Source organism: Theobroma umbraticum, unplaced genomic scaffold (assembly GCF_002168275.2).
Source record: "Theobroma umbraticum cultivar Fairchild unplaced genomic scaffold, ASM216827v3 scaffold_30.0, whole genome shotgun sequence".
Classification (NCBI taxonomy): Eukaryota; Viridiplantae; Streptophyta; class Magnoliopsida; order Malvales; family Malvaceae; genus Theobroma; species Theobroma umbraticum.
Genome location: NW_018397254.1, coordinates 6,449,213 through 6,473,070, shown reverse-complemented (window position 1 = coordinate 6,473,070; position 23,858 = coordinate 6,449,213). Strand labels below are relative to the sequence as shown.

The following is a 23,858-nucleotide window of genomic DNA, read 5'->3' as shown; positions in this document are numbered from 1 at the left end:
AAATATGAATTAGAATTCAACTTTTCGTTACAAAGGAAAAAGCAAGTCAAAATACGTTGTCAAGTCGAGGACAATTCGATTGCAAGATCTACTTGGAAGATGTTTTTGTAGCTTCCTCGTCATTGTTTTCTCATCCCAAAAAGAGGGGGAAAAGATGATCTCTTTGTATCATTTGTAGGGTTGATATTTGGTATTGGAATTCCACCCAAGTCGAAGGAAGGCCCATTTGATTCTTTTCAGTGGCCCCTCGGAATTTATTGGGCCACTCTTTATTTCCCCTTTCACTAATATGGGCTTATTTGTGTTTTCGCCCAAGAGCTTTATTGGCCGGACTTAATACAAAAATTAGAAGCCCGAAAAGAACACGGGTTAGAACGACGTTTTGTTGAACACGGGCTCATTGAACCTTCATCAGGAGAATCCTAATTCCAAACCGTCTGTTTTGTTGGTCCACACGAAAAACAGTCCGCCGAGATTGATTCGTCGTATGCTTTCGCTACACAGGATTCAGCCATCATCTAACTCTACAACACCCTCTTATAGTGCCAGTTCTTCCATCTCCCAACCGAAAGTCGGAAGTGAAAGAGAACACCCGAAAGAAGTGGGGTGATCCGGTGCTCCGCAGAATCTGACAAAAAAATGTTCCTGCGATTGATCTCGCGGCCGTTGCTGGCGAAGGTGAAAGAGACGACCGGGATCGTCGGATTAGACGTCGTCCCCAACGCCAGGGAAGTCCTGATCGGTCTATACGCTAAGACCCTGAAGGAGATCCAGGCCGTTCCCGAGGACGAGGGCTATCGTAAGGCCGTGGAGAGCTTCACACGCCACCGTTTGAAGGTCTGCCAAGAAGAAGAAGACTGGGAAATGATCGAGAAGCGCCTCGGATGCGGCCAGGTCGAGGAGCTAATTGAAGAAGCGCGTGACGAGCTCACTCTTATCGGGAAAATGATCGGTTCGTTCTATGGCATTTCTGTTTTTTCCTTTTATTTAAAAGTTTGTTAGGTAAATGTCATTTTAGGGTTTTAGAATGCTAAAACTTTGAAGTTGTAGACTTTGGAGGTGAAGAAGCTCTAGATTAGGCGATATGCTAGCGATTGGGTCAGTTGTGTTCTTTGGCTTAATGATTGGTTCTGTTTTTCGTTTAGAAAATCTGGGTCTACTAAAGCTGGTTATTTCATTGCTTGTCCAAGGCTGCCTACGGAAATCAGAAATCCTTTTAATAAGAAAACTTGTGCAAGGATTGCTTGACCATAATTTAACAATGGGGATTGGAGTGAATTGATGCTGAAAGTAGTATAGGAATCACCTTGTTTCCAGCTGAGATTATTCAGGTGGGGGGCAACAGGGGTTGGCTGGTTATGGAAGGGGATATAATAACACATACAAGAAAAAAGAGACCAATCTTTTCCATAAGGCTAACATATTTAAATTAGTTAATATTAATCATTTTTATCTAAGCAGTGAATTGCATGTTCATCGATCACCTCAATCTTCAAAACTTGCTTTATTTAAATGTGCATTGGTTCTTCATTGGTGCTACTCTGATGTTATGGCATGTAATTCTTCTGGATGCTTTGCTTGTCCTTATGCTTTAAATTGTGGTGGTTGTTTTGCTTATACCCTGCATAGAGTTAGTTTCTGCAAACTTTTACTATTTCATAATTTGTCAAGGTGTTTGTTTTTAGTCAGACCCATCAGCGAATCCGGTCTACTGTAAGCCATGTCAGCAATATTTTGTTTGAATATTTTGCTGCCAAACATTTTCACTAGTCTGGTGTTAGTTGACACTTTCATGGTTGTTTGATGTGCTTTCAGCTGTTCTCAAGTTTCCACTGTCCAGTAAAGCTTCCCTCTGTTGCCACTTTATGATTAAAAGTAATTGCAAGAAAACTTTTGATATTTTGCATTTTCTTAGTAATGATATGCATTTCATATTATGTCGGGTTGCAGAGTGGGACCCCTGGGGTGTTCCAGATGACTATGAATGTGAGGTGATTGAAAATGATGCTCCAGTTCCCAAGCATGTTCCTCTACACCGACCTGGTCCTCTCCCTGAGGAGTTCTACCAGACATTAGAAGCTGTTTCTAAAGAGGATGCACCTAAAGTCACCTCTGGGGAGCCACAATTAAAGGCGTAGCATGTTGCAGACACTTGGCTGGAGGCATTTAGGGTTTCAGAGTTGAGATTGCATTTTTCTTCTACACCGACCTGGTTCTCTTGTTTATGCTTGTTAATCTTGTTTTGGGCCTGTTTGGTTGATGGATGGAGTTTTAACCTAAGACAAAGGCTGGAACAGTTCAGTTGATAATAATGTTGATGTTCCAGGGGGTCACGAAAATTTTGTCCTCTCAGCTTTGTTTCCTGCATTCTTCTGACTTTTACATGTGTATTTTTTTTCCATCAGAAACTTGATGCTGGTAATGGCATGATTGTGATGATTTCACCATCGGTTTTAGACGTGATTAGATAATTTTGATTGAAACGTGAAAGGAAAAGAAAGTTTTTTGGAAAATCTTTTGCTGATTAATATTTCTTATTTCAAAGTTAAGTTGAATTTATAACCCACAGGGATACTTCTGGCCTCTTGACCATCATCATCTTTGGCAAACAAAAGTCACAAATGATTCGTCTCAACCAAAGGACAGTAACAGAGGTAAGTGGAAAAGCTCTGCACTTAATAACTCAGTCTGAAAGGATTGTGTAAGAGACTATGAATAGAAAAACAGGTTTAGATCATTGCCCCTGAGACCTGGCAGAGAACAGGGTAAAGTGCTTCGTTCTTCAAAACTGACAGCCTCTACATGAGCACTGTCCCTTTCTAAATGAATGTAAGCGATTACCCTCTCGTACAATTATTTCCTTATCAACCAGATCTGTTACAAATGTTATAAAGTCATGGCAATTTCTGCAAATACTATTATTCTTAATTATATGTATCGGAATCTTGGAAGGGGTATTTAGAAGACCAAATGCAACCGCTAACTTCTCACTGTGATAGTACGAGTCTCCAATTCCCATGCCTTGATATAGATATCTGTGATTCTTAATCTCAGCGTCAATCGATTCTATTTTCTCGTAAATTTCATTTATCTGCGGATGTGATCTTTCACCTGCTACAAAGAGATGAACTTTGCTTCTGATCTGCACCCAGCTCTGGCTAGGATTCTTCCTCAACTGTTTTTCTCTCATCAGCTTGCGAGTCTTCTCACCAAAGTCATGTCTACCGGAGTCATCGTACAAGTTCGCTAGCAGTATATAGAATGCTGGATCGGATGGGTCAAGTTCAAGGCCTCGTCTTGCCATATCTTCTGCCAGAGGTATATTTCTATGTGCTTTGCAGGCTCGCAGTAGTGTCTTGCATATGGAAGCATCTGCTCTGAAGGGCATAGTTTGTATCACTTCCATAGCCTCCTCTAGGCGGCCACCTCGACCCAGTATATCAACTAAGTAAACATAGTGGTCCAGCTGTGGCACTATATCATATACTTCTCTCATGGATTGAAAATACTCAAGACCAAGGTCAACTAATTTACCATTATTGCAAGCTGAGAGCAATAACAAGAACGTAACAGAATCAGGTCTAACTCCAGCTAACCTCATATCATCAAAAGCAGAGAGAGCAGAGGAAATAGACCCAATTGATGCCAATCCAGAAATCAACCCATTCCATGAAAATATATCTGGCACTGTTATCTCCCCAAAAGCTCTTTGTGCGTCACATATGCATCCACATTTGCCATACAAATCAACTAGGCCATTTGCAACTGAAACCCACCTGCCCAAACCAGATTTCACAGAATGAGAGTGAAGTTGCTTTCCAGTCACCAATGTGCCCAAGTCTGCAGATGCAGATAGGAAGCTGGCCATGCTAAATGCATCAATCTTGATATCATCATTATACATATCAGTGATAATGTGCAATGCCAACTCATGGTGACCCAATTGATTTACCCTTGAGGCTAAACTAGTGTATGTGATTGCATCTCTGTGACTCATCATATGAACTACTTGCCATGCATAGTCTAGCATCCCCAATCCAGCATAAACATCTATAAGAGCATTCTGAACAACAATGTCTTTATACAAATTTGTTTTAATAACATGTCCATGTAGCATTAACGTCTGAGGAAGCAATTTTGCTGCATTGAAGGACCCAATAATGCTAGAGATGGTAAAAGAATTTGGTTGCACTCCTGATACTCGCATCTCCACGAAAAAGTGCAAAGCATCTTGTTGAAAACCATGTTCACCAAAACCTGCAATCAAAGAGGTCCAAGAAATGACATTTGGTAAGCTGATTCCTCTAAATACTCTCAAGGCATCTTTTATTTTATCCGAGCATTTCACATACATGGTGACAAGTGCATTTCCAACATTAACATCATCCTCCAACCCAGCCACTACCACCCTTGAGTGAATCTGTTCCCCTAATTCTAGAGACAACATTAATGAGGAAACACTCAATAAGCTTGAAAACGTAAAATTATTAGGTAAAATTCCAGAGATTCTCATCTCACGAAATGCAGCTATAGCCTTTCGAAACATGAAGTTTTGAGCAAACCCAGAAATAACAGCTGTGCATAACAAAGTATCATATTCAGATGTCAAATTTGAGACCTTTATAGCATCTTCCATCCTTTGAAATCTTGCGTACATATCAACTAAGGCCGTTTTCAACACCACATTCAACTTCAGTCCCCGCAACAACATATGGGCATGAACCAACTTTCCATATTTTAAACCAAGAACACTACATGCTCCCAAAAGTTTCACAAAAGTAAATTCATTTGGAGGAACCCCAGCTTCAATCATATCAACATAAAGTTGCAAAGCCTTACTCCATCTCTGAGCTTGAACAAATGAAGAGATCATCATTGTCCAAGAAACCGTATCATGATTTCCCACATAAATAAACAACTTATAAGCTTCACCAATAAAATTAAACTTGGAGTAAAAATCAAGTAAACCGCTGACCAAAATTGGGTTCTGATCAAACCCTTGCTTTATCATATAAGCTTGAATACAAGTTCCATACTCAAATTCTCCTAAAGCAGAACATGACCGTAGCACACTTGACAGCGTAAACTCATTCGGGCGTTGCCCAGAAATTAGCATAGAATCAAAAAATTCAAGAGCACAATCATGGTTTCCCCTCTGGACATAAGCTGATAGAATTCCAGTCCAAGACACGACATCTTTATACGGCATTTCATCGAAAAAGTGGCGTGCTTTGTCCACTCCGAAACATTTGGCGTAAAGGGACAACAGGTTGTTGTTCAAATAGAGACGGTCTTGAAGACCCAGTTTTATTATAGGACAGTGAACGGATATACCTTCTTTTAAAGAGTTGGAATTGCAAAATGGCAGTACCCTTGAACAGGTTTCTTCTAAACGGGTTCCTTCGTTTCCCTTGATGATCCTGCTCCCTGTCTTGCAAAGCATTTCTTTTTGCCTACTAGTTTTTGCTGCACCCCAAGAGACGACTGTAAACAATTATTAGAGATTTATGTCAAGGTAAAATGTCAGGAAAGGTTAGATTTTGATGGAGTTTTTTTAATAAAAAATATTAGGAAACTCACAAGCATTATATATATAAATAAATAACTTTTACAATCCATAAAATTTAATTATGTAATTGCATACATCTTGTTACAAAAATAGATTACTAATTTTTAGATAACAGTCAATCTTCTTTTGTCATTTGATAATGGTATTCTCTTTCCAAGTCTAGGACACATAAATCCCAATACATGTTTTACTCATTCATTGAGCAATATAAATAGTAAAATTATATATATATATATATAATTGTTCTTTTTGGGTACTAAAAAAATAACCTACCTTATGGTTTGAGGGGATCAAATATGTTCGTCGAGACTTCAATAAACTTATTTATATTTTCAAATATACATCTCCCAATTTTATAAAATACAAAATTTATTAAATAAATCTAGATTACCACTTCACACTTGTATAACATACTCGTGTACTGTAAGACACCTAGTCGCCTTAAATCTTGGAAACTTGTTCTTATGTTCTCCTGGATGCCTACCGATCGCAATACACAACTCACCATTGAAACAGTTTTATTACATACTTACTTTGATAACTTATTGAAACAGGCAGAATTAAATAAGTGTAAAAAAAGTTTTTAAAAAAGAAATACAATAAACTAAGATCTCCCCGATAAATGACAAAACAAAGCAAATAATTAATTTAAAATCTTTCATAAAAAAAATTGCAGAATCTTTAATACTACCTGCTTGACAATTTATAAGTTGATGATACATTTAGACTCTCAGGTCGAATCTTTATAATAAGATATAGTTTATAATATCATTCAAGAGCAGAAAAAAACAAAAAATAAAGTAAAAAAGAAGAATTTAACCACAACACGTTATTACAAATGTCCTAAGCATACATACGAATATAATTAGCAACCAAATAACCTCAAATATTTATTTATTTAGTTTACGTTTTTTTTTTGGTAATTTAACTATAAAAAGATGATCTGCATATTCAGCCAGGACTAAGGTCAATACAAGGGTAATTTAATTTAATTTTATGCTCTAACTTTTTAATTTAAAATGAAATTTACTATAATTTTAATTAAAAGATAACTTGATAACTTATATTTCCCAATTAATAACAAAAATAAGATCAGTGGACTATATTAATAAAATTAATCCAACGGTGACTATTTTATGATCTTACAATAAGATCAACAACTTATTATACTTAGAAAATGATAATAGAAGTAAACTAAGTTGTGCGCATGTTTAGTCCAAAAAACCACTTAGATGTTATTTATGCACTTTTTTAGGTTTTTTATTCAATTCGACTATTTTAAAATACATACATATATCATTTAACTAAGTACTGTGAGTGTTATATACATACAATCATCAAATAATTTTTTTTCTTGTAGTGCACATGCCACTTTGAAGAATAATCATTCAAATTGTATCAAGGATTAATTTAAAGCAATTATTGATGAGTAAAGAGCTAAAATTTTAATATTTTAAATATGCTACTTGGTGTTATATATGTGTCCATGGACTTTTAATTAAATTAAAAAAATATATGTGATGTGTGTGTATATAAATAATATCAATATAACCTGTAAAGATCCCAAATCACAAAAAAAAAAAAAACCTTTTGCGTGCATTAAATTTTAAAAGATCAGTTGGAGACAAGGGCAATGTATATTCCTCTGTTGCAAAAGCTTGAGCATCAATAATTAGGGAACTATGAAAGTAGGAAGTAATTCTTTGGAATTGAATCTTTTGCTTAAGCGGGCAAGGACCTTTCTTCGTATGGGATACCGTATCAGACATTGTTTCAAAAAGCAACGTTGTTTCCTTGCTTAAAAGTGCAACCTTCTTCGAATGCTCTAATCATGTGCCTTGTACCTTTCTTTACATTTTCAGATAAAACCAAAAAAAAAAAGAAATTCATATTTTAGATAAGCATTACGTCAATTCTCTAATCAAATTATTTTTATTTGTCAGCCGGTTCAACGCCTACATGAAACTTCCTTGGAACCAGAAGTAGAATTAAAGCGAATCGACCTTTGATTGCGGAAACTTCTTCGGTGTTATGAGTTATGACCATTTTAATATAATGGAGATTTCCTCCTCATGGTGTCCATTGTCATGCTCATGGAAACTGCCTTGATCACATTGAAACTATCAAGGAAATCTTCGTGGTGAATAGGGCAAAGCGATGAAACCGTAATAAGGTTTTTGAAATGTAAACTCTAAATTATGGCTATAATATAATTATCATAATATATGGAAATATATTCCGATAATTATTTCAATAGTTTCCAGGCTATTATTGGATCCAAGGTACAGTGTTGTTCAAAAGTGAAGGGCAGTTCAAAAACCTCTTTCTTTTTATTGCTTAGCGAACTTTACCGTACTTGGAAGCATGGAATATGTAGCATATGATTATATAACCGGATTGGGATTGAGCCAGTGGTACTATCCCTTTTTTTTAATAAATATTTTAATAATAAAAATGTATTAAATAATAGAAAAATGATTTAATGGTTAGAATTTTGATTAACAATCAAGAGTATAAGAGATTGAATGTTGTCATTTATAAAAAAAATTGATTTAATTAATTAAAAATTTAATTAAATTGATTAACGACTCAACAAGAAAGTAGATCGGTTGAATTTTTTGAGAATTTGGTTTCGAATCAAACTGAACATGTTATCAATTTTCAGTTCAATTTATTCAATCTGTTTCTCTAACATTAATATATGTTAAAGAGATTTATATTTTTTTTTCAAATGTAAAATAGTCAAATTACTAGATAATTACTTGAATTTGACTTGATGAACTTATTATTGTAGAGTCGAGTTTAAGTTTGAGTTACTTGATTCATGATTCAAGCTGAATTTAAGTTTTATAATACTCTACATGAATAATCAATGAATTTTGCTTAGTTTTTGAATTTTTAATAATATTCAAGCTTAAGTGGAGTTTGGAACTTCTTTATTAAAGAGATAATAATCATACTAATCGATTTTAACCTAATGCCCAAGCACAAAAAAAGAAAAAAAAAATCTCAAGCCTAATTTTGCATCAGGAATTCATTTATTATAAATCTCACATTAATAAAAAAATTAAATAAATATTAAATTTATAAATTAAAATCTTCGTTTACATATTATATATATCTTTTGAATTAAAAATATATTTTCATGACAAATAATATCATATCAAAGATAAAATAGACCTTTACCTTAGTGAGAGATCAATAGAACCCCATGACTAATCTTTTCTCAAGAAATATTGAAGTTGAGATAGTGTAAAGTCTCAATGAGATTTTATGAGAAATATCTGAACTAGTGTCAAGGGTATTTTGCTTTAAACATAAAATGACCCATGGGTAAAAAAATATAAAAGCTTTTTTCACTTATTGGATATATTTTTAAAATTAAAAATGTAGATCGATGATATCATTTACTTGCATGCCATTAATAATTAGTTAATCAGGAAATAATTACTAATGAATCACAAATTACTATCATTATTAATAAATCATAAATTCCTAGATTAGCAGCAAAGCAAGATATCACGCCATGGAGGAGTTGGGTTCTCAAAAAGGAAAATAAAGCACAAACATTGTGGCTAAATTTGTCATTTTAAAAAATAAACGTATTCTTGACCGTAGCCTAATGAAGTCTTCCCCGACTCCTCATGCCCTCTTTTTATTTAACCCCTATGGTTTTAGTTTCGCTCAAGAGTCCATTGTATTCTCCTACAGTCCAGAAAATCGCAATCCCCCTACCTCTTTTCTACTGTTCTAGAGACTTCTCTTTGCTATTTCTTTCCTGTTTCTCTTCTCTTGCTTTCCCCAGCAATGGCGTCTGATCTGGAGACCAAAGCCAAAGAAGCCTTCTTCGATGACCACTTCCAACTTGCGCTCGATCTCTACTCGCAAGCCATCGAACTTAACCCTAAGAGCGCCGAACTCTACGCTGACCGCGCTCAAGCCAACATTAAAATCAACAATCTCACTGGTAATTCCCCTATTTTCCCACCCCATCTTACTTTATACTATAACCTTTCCCTTTTTTTTTTAGAATAATTGTGAACTTCGTTGTTTTTGTAATTTTGTTGGCGCAGAGGCTGTGGCGGACGCCAACAAAGCAATTGAGTTGGACCCTTCCATGTCTAAAGCTTACTTGCGTAAAGCGTGAGTAGATTTTCCCATGTCCTTTTTTTTCTAATCTGATAATTTGTGCTGGTCTAATGCCTTAATCAATTTTAATTATGGACACTACTGCTTTCAACTATTCTCCTCTTCATTCCCTTGCTTGATCTGCTACCTTCTACTTAGTTTGCATCACACAATTAATGTAGTTTACTGAAGGAATTCCTGGATTACTCTGATGAATATTATTAACGGGAAATTTTAATAATTGATAAAATAGCTAAACACATATTCTCCCTTTTTGGAAGGATTGTTTATTGCTTCTGATGCAGAAGCCTTTATAGTAATCTGTTAATGAATTTCTGCAGTACTGCGTGCATGAAACTTGAGGAGTATCAAACTGCTAAGGCTGCATTGGAGACTGGCGCTGCTTTGGCACCGGGAGAGTCAAGATTTTCCCAGTTGATCAAAGAATGTCAAGAACGCATCGCAGGTACATAGCCATAAAGAAAGGCTTTTAAGGCCGGATGGGTTTATGTACAACAATTATTATATATTATCAAAATATTTTATATCATCTTAATAACTTCCCTTATCTTACTAATGAGTTGTGTGTTTTTTAAGAGGAAACTGGTGATTTACCAAAGCAGACTCTGGAAGGGGTGACAACAAATGTTGTACCTACAACAAAAGTTGAACCAGAGAAGAACCTGCCCAATCTGGTGACTGTGGCAGCACCATCCAAACCAACTTACAGGTTTCTGTCAATGCACTCTCTTTGTAATGTCATCGTTAAATATTGATGCTGATGTGTAGTTAATATGGTTAAAAATATTTGTGCAGGCATGAATTTTACCAAAAACCAGAGGAAGTGGTTGTGACAATATTTGCTAAGGGAATACCACGTGAATGTGTTTCTGTACAATATGGTGAACAAATAGTAAGTTGCACATCAATTCAGCTGCATTCATTTTTCTTTTTTTTTTTTTTTTTTTGTGTCTCTGTCCTTGTGGATTCTATGAGAACTGTTTAGTTTGTTACTAATAAATGGGCTGAAGAATTGCTATCTTTCTTCGTTGCTATGCAGCTAAGTGTTGCCATTGATGCTCCTGGTAAAGATGCAATTCATTTTCAACCTCGCTTATTTGGAAAGGTATTACCTGAAATTCATGTTGTCAAGATTGGTGTGTAAAAATAGTATGATACATAAGTTTGACCTTTTGTCTTTTTGGGCAGAGGTCCAAGCATAAAACTCTGTAGTGGAAATATTATCCTGAAGGGTGGATTGCTTTTGGTTCTGTAGTGACAAATAGGTTTTCTGTTGTATCTTTTGCTTAGATGCTAATTTTGTCTTCATGGTGTTTGGCTATGATTGAACAGATAATACCTGACAAGTGCAGATATGATGTTTTGTCAACCAAAATTGAGATTCGGCTGGCAAAAGCTGAACCAATTCAGTGGACATCTCTTGAATTCAGCGAGGAAGTTGCTGTTCCACAAAGGGTTAATGTATCTTCTGGTAAGTTGATCTCTGTAGCCTGTCGTTTCTAATACTAGTGGAAAGCCATGAGAAAACCAAGTGTCAAAGCTTACTTGTGCATGCCATACTGACTTGTTTATTATCTTCATGCACCTATTTTATGTGTGTGGGATGCTGTATGTAAGCTTATGCAGTTTTGTACCTAGACATAATAGTAGTTTAAAATTTAAATGTTCACTGGCTAAAGAACACTTTATGCAGGTAAATCCCTCTTGGGAACTGAATATTAGTTGCTAGGCTAATGCGGAATAAATGGGTTTCACAAAATTTTATGAGATCCACTTGAAGTCTGTTGTTTGGAAACCAACAAAGTGTTTTTAAACTTGATAATTTATTTTTAAATAAAGTTTACTGTAACGTTTACAAATTATATAAATGCATTTCCATTTTGTCTCATTTGAACCAGTACCTATTTACTATTAGGCAATATGGTGGTTTTGAAGTGTAAATCAGAACACATTGATAGTTGCAGTGGTCATTTTTTGCTAGTACTTTTCTGTTAAGGTTTGGTTTTTCATTATTTATGCTTTTGCAATTGATATCTTTTCTAGTTTCATTTGATTGATTGGACTTGATCTTTGAATTCTTATGCTAATTAGTGTTCTAATAGTTGTGCTGCATGAAGGTTGAATGTTTAATCTATTGAATTATTTGGCAAGTATTGGATCCTTTTATCTACTCTTGGTCATAAACTAATTCTTGTGTTTGTAGTTACTGGAAATCAAAAACCAGTGTACCCATCCTCCAAACCAAAAAGGGTTGATTGGGATAAACTTGAAGCTCAAGTAAAGAAGGAGGTGCATCGGACATCAGGCTTATTTTTTATTTGTTTCCCTGGTGATATTTGGACAACTTACGCAGCAGAAGTTGTGGGATACAATAATCATTAACACATGATGTTTTTGGTGGCTGGTTTTCAGGAGAAAGATGAAAAGCTGGATGGTGATGCTGCTTTGAATAAATTTTTCCGAGAGATTTATCAGGATGCTGATGAGGACACAAGAAGGGCCATGCAAAAATCTTTTGTAAGACATTTTAATCAATGTGATGTTTAATTTATCCCTTCAATAAGCATAATCTGGTTATCGGATAATATAATTGATATAGAATATAGTGGCTTTAATAGTTCATATGCTGTGTGCATTTAATTTTCTGGCGTTGCATTGTAGGTGGAGTCAAACGGGACAGTGCTTTCCACAAACTGGAAAGAAGTTGGTGCAAAGAAAGTGGAAGGAAGTCCTCCTGATGGTATGGAAATGAAGAAGTGGGAATACTGAGCTCTATGTTCCCAATGGCGAGTTTGTAACTTAAGACTGCGGTTTTGGTCTGTGAATGTTGTGTTCGTTTCTCCAATCTAATTTTATTAGATGTTTCGCTGTGCTTGAATGTCTAGTGCTGGTGGATGGATCTCTTGACTTTGTACCTTTTGTTTTTTAGGCCTTGTTTTCGGGTCTGTGTAGTTATTTTTGTTTTCAAGTATGCAATGAAGAATGTGACGGTTCAATTTTTTTCTTTTTACACCTCTCTGTGTACTGGATGAAGCTGTGATGAATTGTTGGATGCTGGTGCACTAGATCCAAGCTTTGGTTGTGTACTGTTATTCAATAGCAGTAATTACTAGTCAAAAAAATCTATAATGTGTCACTATCTCCAAAAGATTTGTGATTGTGTTTGGGTCTTTTGCCCAAGAAAGTAGTGTATCCTTGGCTGTGCCCATCTCGTGCCTCAGTATTCTTTTGAACACCCTTTCACCATAATTACAAGATCTATTCTTGGGCTAATTAGTTTACCCGACCCATTAACCCAAAATAGGAAATAAGGTAGTACAAAAAAAGTCTGAAGTGGGCCGTGGGCAGTCTAACCAACGGTTAATGTTGTACACTTTGCTAGATTTATAAGACGGCCGGGAACCGAAAGACCCAAGTCCACACACTAAACGACGTCGCTTTTCCACGGATCCATACATCGATATCGAATTTTACATTTTCTTTTGTTTGTTCTTTTTTATCCTAAAATCAAGTTCCAATTGTTGATTCGTAGAATTGCTTGGCAACACTCAAGGTCAGGTCGCTAACCATACAAATTCAATTTCCGGCGAACACAGCAAGAAAGGTCTGAAAGAAATTATAATTGGAGCAGTGTGTTAATTGACAAGGAGGAGAGAGAGAGAGAGAGAGAAAGAATGCAGTTCTTTGGCGGATCGGAAATCAGTCCATCACCGCCGGTACCAACGGCGACGGGGAACAACGCTCACATGATGTACGTATTTAACCGAAACGGAGTGTGCTTGCTTTACAGGGAGTGGAATCGGCCTCTCCACACTCTCAACCCTCAACAAGATCACAAGCTCATGTTCGGTCTCCTCTTCTCCCTCAAATCCCTTACTGCCAAAATGGATCCCACCAGGTCTCTCTTCCTTTTGCTCTCTTCAACTTCATTCCCCTCCAGCAGCATCTTCTGTCATGATTTTTTTTTTCTTTTTTTTTTCAGTTAAGAATTTTTGAATTGTTGATGATGCGCAGTGCTGATAAGGGAAATTTAGGGGTCCCTCAGTTGCCAGGTCAAGGTTGTTCCTTTCATAGCTTCCGCACTAATACCTACAAACTTAGTTTCATGGAAACTCCTTCTGGGATTAAGGTCTGCTTTTTTTTTCCTGTTGTTATCAACTCTGTTGTAGTGGTTTAATTAGATGTTGGATGCTGATGAATCCATGACCAATTTTCATTTTAATTTAACAAGATAGTATCACATGTTTTTAAGAAGGCTAGAAGCAACTCAATCTGCAATTTGCCTCCAAATAGCACTCAGGATTTTGGAGTGTTCTTAGGTTCACTTTGATGCGCTTGACAACATTAAATGGTTTCTGCTTTTTGTTTTTTCATCTTCCATATTAGCACGGTACATGTATATCTCCTGGTCGTTCAAGCTACTGTCATGCCACTAAGCTGAATTTTGCTGTTCCCATTTTGAATAAACAAACACTACTTCACTAGGATTACTTGGTGTAGTGAAATTTTACAACTCTAACCTCCAGAATTTGGAAAGGAGCTTTAAGTCATAAAATTGGTGAAGTTCAAACTGTGGTTTCAAGTGATAGTGGAGGACTTAGAATTCTTCAAAGTGATTAGCTATCTATCAGGCGGTCGTTTGTCAAGTTAAGCAGCCTGGAATATAGCGTCTGAACTCATGGCAGATCTTATGGACATAATTTGCATCATGTTGGGGAAAATCCTGAACTTACTTGCCTTTATATTGTTGAGTTCTTGCCTAATAGGCTTTTTCATGTAAATATTATATGATTCTCCCTATTGGACTAGCAGTTAAATGTTTTACTCCAAAATCTACCAAGAATTAAAAGTTATATGTGGAAGGCTCTAATAGAGGTCCATTGGCTGTCACTGGATGCCTCATATTGATGAGAAGTCTAGTGTGCTTATTTGTTAAAGTTTCTAATTCAATGAGCACTATGCAAAACCTTCTTTAAGGGTAGCAACTCAGACAATTAAAATAATTCCATGGTAGCAATCAAGACCCTGCTTGACATTGATCAATGCTCGATACTGACATTTTTTTGCATGCTTTTGACAACATTATTTTCCAGCCTTTGATGTTTTGGAAATTTGTATACATTTCTCAATGAAATCGTTACTCTGCCACTCTTTTTGTCCTTTGTGCAGATTATTTTGGTCACTCATCCTAGGACTGGTGATCTTCGTGAACCACTCAAGTATATTTATAACTTGTATGTTGAGTATGTTGCCAAGAACCCACTCTATACCCCTGGAACTTCAATCAGGTAAATAGTCCTTTTCTTCCCAAGCTAATACTTACATGCTTATCCTTTGAGGATTGTTCTGTTATGACAACCACTGGTCATCTCTGTTGGTTAATGCTGCATTTATTTACATTTTTGTCTCTGCAAACTGAAATTTCTCACTATTTTAATTTCGTTGAATAAAAAGTAATGCATTTGACAGTAGTATATTCAAAGTCAATGTTTATCTACACAACCTTTGAATGGAGCCATTTTGTGGCTTCCTATTTTGTTCTTTTAGCTCTTATGATGGGTGTCCTCCTCAAGTTGTTTCTACAGTTTCAGTTTTATGATACTGTTAAATGATTGTTACTACCTAGTGAAACCACCTGCCAGCAATAGGTAAAAGTACATGTCCATGGTCCCTGAACTTGATGAGTAGCTCTTTGTTCAGGTTAATTTAGTTTCATTTCTCCCCAATCAATTAATGTTGTAAATTGGTTATGCTATGAATGAATTGTTTAATAAAGGCAGATGCTCAGTCCAACTGGTGTCTTTATGGAAGTCTTTAAATAGAATGAGTGGAATTTTGCTCAAGTATAGAAAGGAAGGGAAGTATATGTGTGTAGTCTAAACTGTGGGCTAGGCATCATTCTTGGATATATTTACTCTGTTTAATGAACATGCCATTCTTGGATATGTACTCTCTCTTTAATTAGGCCAAGAAAGTCATTCTGTTAGCTCTATAGAGATGCATTAACCATGAAGTTTAAATACTGCTTTCCCAGTCAAAGTTCTTTGGCATGATCAGTACTCATCTTTAATTTTTTGCTAAAACGGTTACTATTTTCTTTGTATTTATGCACTTGGTTTTTTTTCTTCTTGCAGGTGTGAATTATTTAATACAGCTCTTGACCAATACGTGAGGAGCATTGCATAGTATCAAAAAGTAATGCGAGCTCTCTATCTCTGAGGTATTTACTTTTCAATGTGCATGTGAAGAGCCAATTCAGTTATCTTTTACAGTTAAGTTTGGGTTACTTTCAGGCAGTTTACACACTCAACTTGGCTCCTAGTACACCAGAAAATTGTGATTCAGAAGCAGGTCTGTTGGATAACCTGTTTTTTGGATATAGTGTGTGACAATTTTTTAGAATGTTTGTGAGAAGATTGATATTATCACTGGTGAACGTTGAGGGTGTGATTTAGAGGAGGTTTTATCCATTTATTATGTGACATTAAGTGTATTGACTACCTTTGTCATACCGTGTCCAGAATGTGGGTAAAATGAAAGAAGCAAAGGTGCATAAGTGATTGAAAAGAACTCTTTGCCCTGTAAATTAAAAAGATGCTGTTCGTTTCACATTTTTTCACTTCTTAGATCTGAGGAGAAAAGAAAAGCTTTCAAGATGGCTCATTACTTGTCCTTTGATCCTTTCTTTTTCTCCAATATTGCCTTTGTCGGCTATGGAAGAAGCCATAGTTCTGTACCCATCACCAGTGCTTGCACACCACATGGCTACGGCAGAGTTAGGTAAGCTCCTCACTTGTCAACCTTCACCACTTACCCCACCCTCATCGGGCCGCCAACCCTCGTTCCATAACCTTCCACAAGCTCCCTTACCGTCACTCTCCCTCGTTCATCTACCAAACAAGGCTTCGTACTCCCATATTTTTAGGACTCTCCTTGCTTCTTGACTTTACTTGCCCACTCTCCACAAGAACTTCACCGAAAACTTGAAAGATGTCAACCTCGTTGTTGGTATCCCGGGCGTGCCGTCAGTTCCATCCCCAGATATGCCAACGCTAGTAGTCGGCAAAATTTACATAAAACAACCTTCAAATTCTATGCAGCACTGTAACTCTACAGCTGAACTTGAACCATCAGTGAACAAACTCAGGCACGCGTGTTCAATTAATTTAAACGAAACGAGCACGTGACGTTCGCGCGTTGCTATGGTATATAACAGAGGTAATTCAATACTTTTTTGTTGGTCTGTTAAGATAAAAAAAAAGTTCAAAAACATTGATCAAATTAAATGCAAATAATATTTTGTTGGCTTTCAAGAAAAAGTGATTGGATAAGAAGGGTTTTTAATAAATTTAAAATTTAACTAATAAATGCATTAATTTAATGCAATCATTTAATACTAATATTTGCATTCATATAAATAATCAGATACACAACTTTAACTATTAACTAATCAAATACATTTCATCAAGTGTCAGTCTAACATAATTCATTAGCTAATTCATAGTATACTGTATCTTTGTTTTTCTAGTTTGTTTTTTAATTCTTTTGGATGCATTCGTTGTTATGGGAACGTCATGCGCACATGATGTAGCGTTTTGCTCTCTACTACAACTGTCCATCTGCTGATTACTCTGACATCATCTGCTGGGACCACATATTCAACTTGCTAAGTATTCTTTGTTCAAATTCAAAAACTCTCATAGTTTTATCCATGAATTAAAAACATCTCATGAATATAAATTTTAATTTCTACATATATAACACAGCAAATCCTAAAAATTCCTAACGTACAAGTAAGGCCGTTACACCTCTCCTTCCTGTTATGATTAATCTGCATTGCATGTGCATGTCAATGATATATATATATACACATATATCTCAGTAGTGATGAGTGAGTCTGTCTGAAGGGCAAAGAAAACAAAAGAAAGCCACGTTTACGTAATCCTAGATTATAAATGATTACCACTTTTCGTAATTTTAAACGACGTAATCCTTTTCCATGGAAAGCTCATGCGTAAGTTTATGGCACATTCTTCAAAGAATCTCTCGTTGTGTACAAGCCAAGCCATATCAATTATTCTAATTGGTTTTCTACCTTTTAAAATGAAAGCAGCGTCCAACCAAACTTAATGGTAAAGACCTTGTGGAAATGTTAATATTAATTGATTTAAGATTACCAATAATCGGGACTTTTTTCATTGCTTACTCACCTCGGTTCATTGCCTGCTTAAACCAAATAATAAGACTGGACTATAAAAATAGCAAAAGGATCAGTAGGTGGTGTTGTCCCCTTTGTTGTGGTCGATGGAATTTCTTTTTGTCAGGAGTACCGAATACCACGTGATGGTGAGATTAGGTGAAAATTAGAAGGAAAACCAAACCTATGAACAATTATCTTTCTTTCTTGATTTGGGTGTCAAGTAAGTATTGGATCTCTCCATTAGTTTTCTAGTATCAATGTATCATCTAACTAGTTAGCCTATTTTACAAGACATAAAATAAAAGAGTGATCAGCAGGACCCGGGTAATCATCTCGGGGCAGGGGTAGGTGGGTTTACTTAAAGGTCGCCGCAACCCGTTCTATTAAAAAACTAGTCCCAACTGTCTCGTCCGAGCTCGATTTCCAAAACAAAAGAGGTCCTTATCTCTCTGGATGGTTCTATTATTTTTTTTACAGTTATTTAAAATCTTTTATTGTAATTCTTTTGTCATTTAATAATAATATTAAAAGTATAACTTCTAGTAATATATGTAATTTTATAATTATTATTTTATTTAAAATATAATAAAAATGAATGTAATACAATTAAATTTATAAAAATATACAAAAAGCGTTGCTAAAAATTAACATTTGTAACAACATTAACTCATATTTGTTGCCTTGTGGATGATAATTGTAATTTTGTAAAATTTGGAAATTAGAAATGATAGGAAAGGTATGTATTTGGAACAGGGCAAAAGAGGTATTCACGTTTATATCATGTTTTTTTGTTAAATGTTTGTATGTAGTAAATAAATTTAAATTTTAAAAATATGTTTGGTTTGTAGGGAGGAATATAGTGAAAATAAAATAATCATTTCATAAGAATAAAATAAAAGATAAATAACTATTATGTAATTTGATTAATGAGGGTGGAATAAGATAGGAATTGTTATTATCAATTATTTTAATATTTAGTTGGTAATAATGGTTTTAAGAATAATTGAAGAATAAATGACAAATGACAAAAAAAGTTATTTATAATAATATTTAATTTTAAATTAAAATATTTATAAGTAAAATATTTATTTTATTATTTTATTCTTTATTGTAAAAATGTTAAAATAAAAAATTATAATTTAATTTTTAAGTTTAAAATATTAACTTTTTATAGTATATAATTAAAATGTAAACCTTTTTATTTTAAATTTATTTTAAGTTTTCCTTTTAATTTTTTAAATTTTAAACTCATTTTAATTTAGTGAGAAAAGGAGAGAGGTGGTTGGGTAGAGAGACAAAGAAATTATAAAAAATGAATGAAATGCATTTTATATGATATGATAATTCTTCAAATTAATCAAAAATATTTTTGTCCATTAATGTTTTTACTCTTGAAATAGCTACTAGCAAGGGATTCTCCCGCCATAAAGAAGCGGCTACCCCACATTAGAAAGACTGCATGAACAAATAGAAGTGAAGTTTATTTCGTTTGCAGGGAATTGGATGAGTACAAGATTAAAACTTCCTAATCTCACTAGTATTGGTGATTTCTTTGTTGGGCAATTCTCTATGTAGTATTTCCTATGACCTTATATAAGACTACACCCAAGGACAGAGGCCATGCTTTGGACCGCAAATAGCTCAACAGTGCTTTTGCTTTGGTTCCCACTTTCCAGTGTTTTTTCAACTCAATGTCAGCGATGGAGGAAGCCGTAGTTCTCTACCCAACACCAATAATTGGCCACCTGAGAGCCACGGTGGAGTTAGGCAAGGCCCTACCCAGCCATCAGCCTTCACTCTCTGTCCACATCCTCATCGCCACCCCTCCTTTCCAAGACGATGCCACCGCTGCATATATCGCCGCCGTCTCCTCCACCTTGCCTTCCATCACTTTTCACAAGCTACCTAAAGTCACCCTCCCTCCATCTTCCAACGTCGCCAACCACGAGGACCTTACTTTTGAGATCCTCCGCCTGAACAACCCGAACGTTCTTCAAGCTCTGGTTTCCATCTCCAAGAAATACAAAGTTCAGGCCTTAATCATGGATTTTTTCATCAGCACCGCTTTCAAAGTGGCGACTGATCTCAAAATCCGCCCTTACTACTTCTACACCAGTTGCGCTGGTTCTCTTGCTTCTCTCCTTTATCTACCAACACTTCACAGGAACACCACCAAGAGCTTCAAAGATCTGGACGTTCTTCTTGATATACCGGGCGTGCCACCAATTCCAGCTCAAGATATGGCAAAACCAGTACTCGACCTCACCGAAAAGGCCTATGAATTCTTGTTTGATGCCTCCAACATCCTGCCCAAGTCAGCTGGGATTATAAATAACACTTTTGAGGCCCTGGAGCCAAGAGTTATCAAAGCAATTTGCGATGGGCTGTGTGTGCCGGATGGTCCAACAGCTCCCTTACACTGCATCGGACCGTTGATTTCTTCGGTTGATGAGTGGAGAAGTGGAGGTAACCCTGGTGATAGTGTTACCGAGTGCTTAAAGTGGCTAGACTGGCAACCCAGTAAAAGTGTAGTGTATTTGTGTTTTGGTAGCTTGGGATTGTTTCCAAAGGAACAGTTGAGGGAAATAGCTGTGGGGTTAGAGCGAAGTGGGCAAAGGTTCTTGTGGGTGGTGAGGAACCCTCCTTCAGGGAGCCTAGGCGTGGCTATTAAGGAACAAGCCGAGCCAGATTTGAACGCCTTGCTTCCTGAAGGGTTCTGGAGAGGACGAGGAGAGGGGACTCGTGCTCAAATCATGGGCGCCGCAGGTGCGCTTGAATCATGATTCGGTGGGTGGTTCGTGACTCACTGCGGTTGGAACTCAGTAGGAATCCGTGACAGCCGGCGTTCCAATGGTGGCGTGGCCCCTCTATGCAGAGCAAAGGTACAATCGAGTGTTGCTAGTGGAGGACTTCAAGATCGCTTTGCCGATCGTGGAGTTAGAGCACGGGTTCGTGAATGCTACTGAAGTGGAGAAGCGAGTTAGAGATTTGATGGAGTCCAAAGAAGGTAACCTGGTTAGGGAGCGAACCATAGCTATGAAACACGCCGCCAAGGCTGCGTTGGGTGAGGGAGGCTCCTCCCGTGTAGCACTAGCGAAACTCGTTGAGTCGTGGCAGCAAGACTGAGTCGTCTGATTCGGTTTTAGTCGGTCCATCGAATAAGCGCTATCGAAAATCGGTCAGAATCTTTCTCTTCGAGCTCTGATATTCCCCGTTTCCTCTTTTTGAGGCACCGAGTAAGCTGCCAATTGCTCTTTTTAAGTGCTTACCAATTTCACTGTTAAGTAAATTTAAAAAATTGAAAGGTACCTTTATAAATAATATTTAATTAAAAAGTATGGATCAAAATTTCTATTAGTAATTTATTTATTATTTTCTCTCAAAAAGGTGAGAAAAGACAAAAGAAAGAAAAATGAATTCGAAAAGGAACAGTGCACCACCGTTACATTTCCACAATCTCTAAGCATTGCAATATTGTCGGGAAGGACGGTTTGAGCGTTTAAAGCCATTAGGGCTTGGGAATTACGGGATGAAGGCTATAGTTACTGATTGAAGAGATTGTTTTGTTGATCAGTGATTGAATAGTTGCCAAATGGTTAACAAATGGCGTGATTCATAATTAAATCTTTGGATTCGTTTGACAATGAAGTGGCAATATATTGTCCACCCAACAAGATAGCGCATCCAAATATTTTCTTTCTTTGCTCACCTTTAATTTGCGCCTCCAACGGTTGAACTGTTATTTTAACTTGCCTTAGTTTACGCTTTAGGTTGGGAGTGGTGTGCAGATATTCAAGCCAAGCAGCCTGTTAAATTAATGCATTTCCGTAACTAAATGAAGATTTGCGACCGGAGTTGCTTGCTGCTCTAAATGCTGACTGGAAACCTTTTTTAAGTAACGTAAACTGGTCCTGGATTTTACGTTAACAAACCAATTTCACTGTTAGTTGTCAGAGTGGTATTGAAGATAAAAGGGCCTCGTGTTATTATCTAAGGCTCTATTGAAAATTACTGGAAACATAATTCCATGCCAAAATATTGCTAGGAAGGGGGGTTATGGTTGAAGCCAGAGGTGTAGAGTAAGACGCCCATGACCATTTCTTCGACATATCCAATTTAAGAGATAAAACTGAAAGATTACGAATACCACTGACATATTCGATTTCGTCCCCAAATTCAAAGATAATAGAGTAAGACGCCCATGACCATTGCTTCGACGTATCCAATTTAAGAGATAAAACTGAAAGATTACAAATACCACTGACATATTCAATTTCGTCCCCAAATTGGCAAAGAAAATAAAGAAGAAAGAAATAGTATTCAATTCCACAACAAACCTAACTCTAAAAATAAACTAATACACTTTCTTATTATTCCTTTTTGCATTTCGAAGTTCTTTTCACTCAGCAGTGTGTTGCCGCGCTTCTCAAACCCAGCACTTGAGTAATTGGGCTAATGCAGCACGAGATGGCCCACCTCTCGCAGTGCTGCTACTGCCTCTTTCTCTTTGCCATTGTGCGATTCCGGAGCCGATTGGCCTGTGCTTCCCGATTCCATCAACTCTCTAACCCGCTTCTCCACCTCCTCCGAGCTAACAAACCCGCTCTCTGACTCGTTAACAGGCATAGCCAGCTTCAATTCCTCTACTAACAGTATTTTATTGAACTTTTGTTCCGCATGAAGTGGCCACGCAACCATTGGCACACCCGCGTAAATCGATTCCAGCACCGAGTTCCACCCGCAGTGAGTCACGAATCCGCCTACAGAGTCATGATTCAGCACCTCCACCTGTGGTGCCCATGCCTTGACTACGAGCCCTCTGTCACTCGTACGATCCAAGAAACCCTCCGGAAGTAAAGAATCTAAAGCTGGGTCCGGTCCTGCCGTAAAACCATGGCTTTTGTTAATAGAAGGTGGATTACGCACCACCCACAAGAATCTTTGGCCGCTTTTCTCTAACCCAACAGCTATTTCCATCAATTGTTCCTTGGTGAACAACCCCATGCTACCAAAACACAAGAACACAACGCTTTGACTCGGTTGCGAGTCAAGCCACTTCAAGCACTCGATTCCTTTATCATCATCATCATCACCACCACCACCATTTCCTTTACTTCTTCCTTTATTTGTATCAATCAACGGTCCAATACAGAAAACAGGGGGCGTTTGACTTGGACCGTCTGGAATTGAAAAACCTTCAGACAACGCTTTGGCGGCCTTGGGCTCAAGTGTTTCGAATGTGTTGATAATAATTCCAGCTGATTTTGCCAAATGGGCGGTGCAGTTTATCAGGAAATCGTATGCTATGGTGTCTCTTATAAGCGTCGGTTCTGGTAAATGGTTTAAAGGGATGGGAGGCAAGCAGGGAAGGTGAAAAAGAGCGTTGAGATTTTTGAAGTTCTCTGTTGTGTTTCGGTGAATACTAGGCATGTGAAGGTAAAGAGCGAGGCAACTTGCACCTGAAGTGAAGAAATAATAGGCCGGGATGTTGAGTTTGGCGGCGATTTCGAGAGCTGGATAGCAGAAGAGATCGATGATGAAGGAGTGAACGGTTGAAGTGAGGGAGATTGTAGTCAGGGCGGCGTCGACATGGATGTTGTTGAGGTGGATGAGGTCTCGCATGAGGGCTTCGACGGAGTCGTAAGCAGCGGGGTCTAGAGAGATGATGGGGAGTTGGTGGAAAGAAATGGAAGGGGTGATGGCGGAGACAGCGGCGATGTATGAAGCAGTGGAGCCTGCGTTAAATGGCGGGGTGGTGATGAGGATGATGATGGTGAAGGACGGACGGTGGGTTAGAAGTAGTTTGCCTAGCTCCACCATGGATATCAGATGGCCCATTCCCGGCGATGGATACAGTACTATGGCCTCCATTGTGCTATTTCATGAAACTGAAATGGAGTTGGAAATTTTAAATTTTATAAAGAGCTATCACTCCTACTA

At 37.0% G+C, this 23,858-nt stretch overlaps 5 protein-coding genes and 1 pseudogene across 6 annotated transcripts; 4 read left to right on the top strand and 2 right to left on the bottom strand.

The window, feature by feature from the left end:
• Window positions 1-422: 422 nt before the first annotated feature.
• Window positions 423-2,444, top strand: LOC110415014 (NADH-ubiquinone oxidoreductase-like protein). The gene is made up of 2 exons (XM_021426480.2): window positions 423-952; window positions 1,951-2,444. Exons 1-2 carry the CDS (start codon window positions 640-642, stop codon window positions 2,136-2,138), a joined length of 501 nt encoding a protein of 166 aa, XP_021282155.1. The 5' UTR covers window positions 423-639; the 3' UTR covers window positions 2,139-2,444.
• Window positions 2,445-2,697: 253 nt separating this feature from the next.
• Window positions 2,698-5,603, bottom strand: LOC110422271 (Pentatricopeptide repeat (PPR) superfamily protein). The gene has a single exon (XM_021436122.1). The coding sequence runs from the start codon at window positions 5,441-5,443 to the stop codon at window positions 2,783-2,785; it is 2,661 nt and encodes an 886-aa protein (XP_021291797.1). The 5' UTR covers window positions 5,444-5,603; the 3' UTR covers window positions 2,698-2,782.
• Window positions 5,604-9,239: 3,636 nt separating this feature from the next.
• On the top strand, window positions 9,240-12,728 carry LOC110414677 (protein SGT1 homolog B-like). The gene is made up of 10 exons (XM_021426029.2): window positions 9,240-9,536; window positions 9,643-9,712; window positions 10,039-10,163; window positions 10,295-10,427; window positions 10,514-10,610; window positions 10,758-10,823; window positions 11,051-11,189; window positions 11,922-12,007; window positions 12,131-12,235; window positions 12,380-12,728. Exons 1-10 carry the CDS (start codon window positions 9,377-9,379, stop codon window positions 12,485-12,487), a joined length of 1,089 nt encoding a protein of 362 aa, XP_021281704.1. The 5' UTR covers window positions 9,240-9,376; the 3' UTR covers window positions 12,488-12,728.
• A 463-nt stretch (window positions 12,729-13,191) lies between these two features.
• On the top strand, window positions 13,192-16,337 carry LOC110414684 (SNARE-like superfamily protein). 2 transcript variants are annotated; one of them, XM_021426052.2, is made up of 5 exons: window positions 13,192-13,616; window positions 13,733-13,847; window positions 14,888-15,006; window positions 15,853-15,913; window positions 16,012-16,337. In XM_021426052.2, the coding sequence occupies exons 1-4, from the start codon at window positions 13,393-13,395 to the stop codon at window positions 15,902-15,904; spliced, it is 510 nt and encodes a 169-aa protein (XP_021281727.1). In that variant the 5' UTR covers window positions 13,192-13,392; the 3' UTR covers window positions 15,905-15,913; window positions 16,012-16,337. The 2 variants fall into 2 exon arrangements, with proteins under 2 accessions (XP_021281727.1, XP_021281717.1); XM_021426042.2 differs by having other exon boundaries at window positions 13,193-13,616; window positions 15,853-15,938.
• Window positions 16,338-19,411: 3,074 nt separating this feature from the next.
• Window positions 19,412-21,364, top strand: LOC110413712 (UDP-glycosyltransferase 88A1-like). The gene is given in 4 exon segments (XM_021424642.2): window positions 19,412-20,634; window positions 20,636-20,709; window positions 20,712-20,742; window positions 20,744-21,364. Coding segments are annotated over 4 exon segments (1,431 nt in total). The 5' UTR covers window positions 19,412-19,609; the 3' UTR covers window positions 21,045-21,364.
• A 737-nt stretch (window positions 21,365-22,101) lies between these two features.
• Window positions 22,102-23,858, bottom strand: LOC110418803 (UDP-glycosyltransferase 88A1 pseudogene; annotated as a pseudogene).

What these genes read in the sequence shown, in the direction of transcription:
- LOC110415014 (XM_021426480.2), top strand. Translation starts at nt 640, where the DNA reads ATGTTCCTGCGATTGATCTCGCGGCCGTTGCTGGCGAAGGTGAAAGAG. An exon ending in TCTTATCGGGAAAATGATCG is followed by an intron (nt 953 to 1,950) that starts GTTCGTTCTATG and finishes GTCGGGTTGCAG; the next exon opens with AGTGGGACCCCTGGGGTGTT.
- LOC110422271 (XM_021436122.1), bottom strand. Translation starts at nt 5,443, where the DNA reads ATGCTTTGCAAGACAGGGAGCAGGATCATCAAGGGAAACGAAGGAACC.
- LOC110414677 (XM_021426029.2), top strand. Translation starts at nt 9,377, where the DNA reads ATGGCGTCTGATCTGGAGACCAAAGCCAAAGAAGCCTTCTTCGATGAC. An exon ending in TAAAATCAACAATCTCACTG is followed by an intron (nt 9,537 to 9,642) that starts GTAATTCCCCTA and finishes TTGTTGGCGCAG; the next exon opens with AGGCTGTGGCGGACGCCAAC. An exon ending in AAGGGTTAATGTATCTTCTG is followed by an intron (nt 11,190 to 11,921) that starts GTAAGTTGATCT and finishes TTGTGTTTGTAG; the next exon opens with TTACTGGAAATCAAAAACCA.
- LOC110414684 (XM_021426052.2), top strand. Translation starts at nt 13,393, where the DNA reads ATGCAGTTCTTTGGCGGATCGGAAATCAGTCCATCACCGCCGGTACCA. An exon ending in AAACTCCTTCTGGGATTAAG is followed by an intron (nt 13,848 to 14,887) that starts GTCTGCTTTTTT and finishes TCCTTTGTGCAG; the next exon opens with ATTATTTTGGTCACTCATCC. An exon ending in ACCCCTGGAACTTCAATCAG is followed by an intron (nt 15,007 to 15,852) that starts GTAAATAGTCCT and finishes TTCTTCTTGCAG; the next exon opens with GTGTGAATTATTTAATACAG.